Source organism: Glycine soja, chromosome 19 (genome assembly GCF_004193775.1).
Source record: "Glycine soja cultivar W05 chromosome 19, ASM419377v2, whole genome shotgun sequence".
Classification (NCBI taxonomy): Eukaryota; Viridiplantae; Streptophyta; class Magnoliopsida; order Fabales; family Fabaceae; genus Glycine; species Glycine soja.
Window position 1 is genome coordinate 33621795 of NC_041020.1, and position 6320 is coordinate 33628114.

General features: G+C 36.3%; 1 protein-coding gene across 1 annotated transcript; it reads left to right on the forward strand.

Moving 5' to 3' along the window:
- The first annotated feature begins 3491 nt into the window (after nucleotides 1–3491).
- LOC114398324 lies at nucleotides 3492–4876 on the forward strand. The gene is made up of 2 exons (XM_028360509.1): nucleotides 3492–3876; nucleotides 3958–4876. Exons 1-2 carry the CDS (start codon nucleotides 3801–3803, stop codon nucleotides 4830–4832), a joined length of 951 nt encoding a protein of 316 aa, XP_028216310.1. The 5' UTR covers nucleotides 3492–3800; the 3' UTR covers nucleotides 4833–4876.
- Nucleotides 4877–6320: the final 1444 nt, after the last annotated feature.

Genomic DNA, 6320 nt, shown 5'->3' on the forward strand with positions numbered 1-6320 from the left:
ACAATCGTCTAACCAACTGTGATCCGTGAATTCCATTAGGGGGAACACCTGTAGGTGCAACTTGCTTGATTAAATCCTTGAGTTTCTCCATGCCACATCCCGACGAAATGCCAAATCTTATTGGATTAGTTCCAGTAAAGGAGTAACCCAAAAACTCACCTTGACGTGGTATGTTCCACTTCCCGTTGCAATACATAATTGTATCATGAGTAGGAGTGATGGTTGATTGAAGCAAGTTGAGTATAGCATCCGGTGTTCTAATAATGGTACATAATAATTCTATAGGGCCAATACACGAGTATTGCTCATTGCACATTAACATTGTGTAAACATCATCATCATCTTTCAATTGTAAAGATTGAAAAAAATATTGTTGACCTGCATCTATGAATGGTTGTCGGTAGTAGATTTCATCCAGTAATTGATCGTTGGTTAGTTGAAGGGTGTTGTGCATTCTACGCTTGAGTGTATCAAAAGAACAGTTGTTAGGAACTCGCATTGGTGTTGGAATGAGACTTTGAAAATAAACACCAGTTTGGTTGTAACTGATTGATCCATTTGGTAAAATGAAAGCTAATATGGAGTTAGTAATGCTCTGACTGCTTGTTTCTCCCAAAAATGACATAGTAATAAGATTGAATTTGGTTTGTGAAATTATGTTGTGTGAGATTGTGTGTTTGTATTGTGTCTATGTTGTGTTATTTATAGTTGTATGAGTATTCTACCACGTTGATGTGTATTGGAATCCAATGTTTCTTTTTCCCTAGTAAGTGATGTAGCAGACGTCCATTATAATTTCAGAGTGAACAAAGACATTATGAGTTGTCCATCTTATGTCAGTTTTGCACACGTCTCTAAAAATTAAATGTATCACCTATAAAATTGACATGAAATGGACAGCTCATAATGCAGAGTGTTGTTAATTTGGACTGTGATTTTTCCCATGTAATTAAAGCAACAGACGTTCATGATGATTGATGCAGTACAGTCACCAAATATAATCACTGCAATACAGTCATCAATTACAGATAATGGTGTTACGCCTATAATTAATACCCTTTGGTATCGTTGTCTTGTATATCAATTAAATGGTGAAGTTCAATATAAGGCAATTCAAATTATTGACGAAGAAGGTGTCTCATGCATGTTTCATACATTTCTCAATATGAGAAGTGTAATATGTATGGAACTTAAAGTTGATGTTCATAATTCATTATCACCTACTCAAGTTAATGACCTAAGTTGGGCCGACTTGGAGCAGAAGCGGGAGAATACCATGAAATTAGAATGAATAATTTAACATATTTTGTTGTTGTATTGCATTGAAGTTTTTCTCCGTCTTTATTATCTAGTTGTAGTTGTTGCATGCTTTGAAGTTGTTATTTTTAATTTACTTCAGTAATAATAGTCTACATATACATCATTTCAGAGATGCGGAGCAATGTCAGACCTAACCCTCACATGCACTGACACCCCATTAAAGTGTGGTGTTGCACACTGTTCACTCACATGCGTATGTTTATCCCATTAACATGTTTCTGAACAATTCATCTTCCAATCTAACACTCTCACCTAACCCTCCCATCTAACCCTCGTAACTAACTCTCCCACCTAACCTTCCAATCTAACTTTCCCATCTAACCTTCCAATCTAACACTCTCACCTAACCCTCCCATCTAACCCTCATAACTAACTCTCCCACCTAACCTTCCAATCTAACTCTCCCATCTAACCTTCCAATCTAACACTCCCACCTGACCCTCCCATCTAACCCTCGTAACTAACTCTCCCAACCTAACATTCCAATCTAACTCTCCCACCTAACATTCCAATCTAACTCTGGTACTAAACTTTCTCAGCCTATATATAATATCACCATTTGACAACAACATATCACACACAACAATTTTCTCACAAAACAAAACTCGATTTGTAACTCTCACACAATTTCCACTCATATCCCATAAGCACCACCATAGCTCCACCTAAAGAAATTCCGACCCTCATTTACCACAGTGGTCACATTGTAGACGATCCAGTTCAAGGATCGACGTACCAATGTACGACCCTAATATTTTTTTACGCCAATCATTCTATTACGTTTACACAATTCATTCGAAAAATTAACAATCGTCTTCCTACTCGAGCAACTGAACAAGTTGCTCAATTGTTATTTCGTGTCCCTATTTCAATTCATCTCGGTTAGACACGTTTTATTTCAGCTCAACTATTCGACAATGATGATCTTAGAGGCGCGATGGAAACAATTATCCAGAATCCACAATTGAATTATGCCAAATTCTATGCTGTTACTGAGCTTATTCCTCAACCACAACCATCGTCTCCACAACCCTCATGTCCACAACTACAACTACCGCCTCCAAAACAGTTACCGTACAACAACATAGACCTCAATAATCCAGTATCTTCATACAACAACCTTGAATCACAAGACCCCTTTGACATTTATACTTCATACACACAAATATTATCCGAGAATGATTCCTTTTTTCATGGCCAACAAACCTCCTTTGACAAACAAAACCATCCTTCATCCCCCTTTACGCCACCTTCACAGCTACCACAAATGCAAACATCAAATCGAGATGAACATCCCATTGCTAATGAAGATCTTATTATAAGATTTCATCATGAAAACATGGATGATTTTACTGAGGATGAGGATCAACAGTTCTTTGATCACATCAATCAGCAAAGCGATGACCAAAGTGATGACCAAACCGATGACGAGGGTGTTGGCAGACCAACGACACCTCCGTCACCTCCGTTGCAATATCAGCAACCTAGGTGTCCAGTAGACTTGAACTTTGACCACCTACCACACTATATTGATCGACACCATTTTGTTCATCAGCAACACAATGTACAACCACCAGTCGGTGTACTCGAGGTTGGCATGACCTTCGATGACAAAGCACAATGTATTTGAGCAATCAAGGAATACAACATCAGAAATCATTTTGATTGCAAAACAATTTACTCTGACCAAAGAAGGCTAAACTTCATCTGCAAGTTACATGAAAATGGTTGTACATGGAGCTTGGGCGCATGCAATTCAAAGAGGCATAACAAATGGATTATCAAGAGTATCAGAGGTCATCACACTTGTCTCGTGCCGATGCTCAGACAAGATCATCGCCAACTCAACAAACACGTCATAGCACAGATCATCCAACCAATTGTCAAAACAAACCCAACTGTCTCCATCAAGACGTTGATTGCAGAGATCAAAGCGTTCATGAATTATACCCCATCCTACAAGAAGACAGGGTTAGCAAAGCAAAAAGCATTGGAGATGATTCATGGAAACTGGGAAGAATCATATGCCAAACTGCCAAAACTTTTCGGAGCTTTGCAATCTTGTGTTCTCGGGACTGTGGTCGCTGCTCAAACAGAATCCTTGTATGAGGGGGGGGGGGGAAATAGTACCGGGCAAAATATTGTTTAAACGTGTCTTTTGGTCATTTGGTCCATGCATTAATGGTTCTGTATATTGCAAACCCATTGTACAAGTAGATGGTACATGGCTTTACGGAAAGTATATTGGCACACTGTTGATAGCTACCGCACAAGATGGAGCTAACCATATCTTCCCGATTGCCTATGCCATTGTAGAAGGGGAGACAACTTCAGCTTGGGGGTTTTTTCTAAAGAATTTGAGAAGACATGTTACTCCGCAAATTAACATTTCTCTTATTTCAGACCAACACCCCTCAATTATAAGTGCCTACAGCAACCCAAGTAACTTATGGGTCCAAGACACATCCCATTTCTTTTGCATGCGCCACATTGCACAAAACTTTCTTCGTGGTAACTCAAACTGCAAACATTTAAAGAAACCACTTATGTTGGCTGGTGAGAATCTATTTTATTTATTCGTTATAATTTTCTTTCAATCAAATTTTATAACATAATACATTGATTAAATATTTACAGGGTACGCATACACGGAGAAGATGCACTGGCAACATCTTGGGGATATTCGTGCGAATAAGCCAAGTGCAGCTGAATGGCTTGATCAATTACCCAAACAAAAATGGGTACAATGCTTTGATGAGGGGAAACGTTGGGGACATATGACTACCAATTTGTCGGAGTCTGATAATTCCATGTTAAAAAACACAAGACATTTGCCGGTGTCATCGTTGGTTGAGGAGACCTATTTCAAGACCGCACAACTCTTTGCTAATAGAGGTCGACAAACTCAGGCAATGATCAACTCCGGCTCACAGTATTCTGAAGTCGTCTTCGATGCAATCAATAGTGGTCAACAAGAATCTAATACATACATTGTAAATGAATTTGACAGACACAATCACACTTTTATTATAACAGAGACTCAATCCCCACTTGAAACACCCAGACCACCTGGAAGGTTTAGAGTAATGTTACAATCCCAAAAGTGTGATTGTGGTGAATTTCAGGCTAAACATTTACCGTGTTCTCACGTCATGGCTGCCTGTAAATCTGTCAATGTTGATCCCATGACCTATGTGCCGATGATATTCACTTTACAACACATTTTGTACATCTACGACAACTCCTTTGGTTTATTGCCACACGAATCAATGTGGCAAGAATATGAAGGAGATCAGTGGGGTCCTGATCCAAGGAGAAAGAGGACTGCAAAGGGTCGTCCTGTTTCAACTCGCATTCTGAGATGGACGAAGACAAAAATGAACGAGCAAGTAGAAAAAAATGTGGACTTTGCCGGCAACATGGTCATAGCAGAAATAATTATCCTAATGTATCCTCGTCTTAGTTTTTCCTTAGACAAATGTCATTGTTTAAATATTTTATTGATGACGTAGTATAATGTTCTTATATAAATAAATTGTTAAAAGCTTTAGTTTTATCATTTTTAATTAAATCTAATAACATAAACAAACTAATTATATTTAGCAAAATAGTTAAATTAAAATTTTTAAAATTCAGATTATTATACAAAATAAATATTTACTAAAATAAATATATTATTATACAAAATTCAGATTTTAAAACATATATTCACCCAAAAAATATCTTAAATAATTTAAATAATATAACAAAAATACTTAAATTTAATAATATCATTTTCTTAATAACAAAATTAAATTATAAAATAATATTACATAAATTAATTTAATAAATAAATAATTTTCAAATCAATTAAAAATAATTTTATATAATATAATATTTAATTTTAATAATATATAAACTTTTTTATAAAAAGAAAAGGAAGAAGGGAAGTCGGGGTGCAAAACCCGACTTCCGTGAATGATGTTGAAAGTGGTGTAGTTTGGGAATTAATTCCCAAAATAGTGTATTTCAAGCAAATTTTGGAGAGAGAAGGTGTAGTATGGTAAAAAAAACCCTTTCTCACTACCTCACTTTGCTTCTTCTCCTTCGTCACAGAGATCTTCTCCTTCTTCTTCGACGTGAACATCTGCTACGTCGCGAGCATGTTTGCCGAAGGATCCGTGTCGATTCTAGAAAGGATTTTCTCATCTCCACTTTTTATTTTTATTTATTTATTCCAAGATGCCGACGAGGCTCTCTTCGCACTCTGTGTCTCTCTTTGATTTTGCTCCTTCGTTGCAGCTTTCTTCTGCGCCTTCAACCTTTGTGGTGGAACATATTTTTTAATAACAGTTACTAATGTTGGTTGTGATTTGTGTAATGTCCTTGAAAAAACTATCCTTTTTGTCTTTAGGGGTCAAGTTTTATGAATAAGTTTGTTTGAATATGAATAACTTTAGACTATTTTGTGTGGTGTTGTTAACTTTGAGAATGTCCATGTGCTGAGTAAGCTATATGCAGATTTAGGATTGTTATATATCATACTTTGGGAGTTATAAAATCTGTAGCTTTTACATATTGAACTGCAGATGTTAGTCACCTTTGACTCTTATATATTGAACTGTGGTTGTTATAATTATCTAGGATTCCTTAGGTTGAGTTTGAAGATTTTATCATCTGCGATTTGTGAGTATTATGATTGTGTGGCTTTTAGACATTTGTCATTTTACATATTTTGTGGCTTTTAGAAATATATCATGTGTGGATTGATAGTTATTGGTTGATCTTTTGCATGTCAACGATGTGAATATTAGTTAAGACATAATTGAGTGACAGTTTGTATCTTAATGAAAAATCATTCATGAATTGAACAACCAAGAATGACACGTAAATGTAACTGGATAAGTTAGATTGATGATTCAAAAGAAACGCAGAAATTGGCAATCAGAATCACAAATATTTGGAATGTTTTGAGAACTCCAAGATCCAATATTGAAATGATCTTCATGGAACAAAAGGTG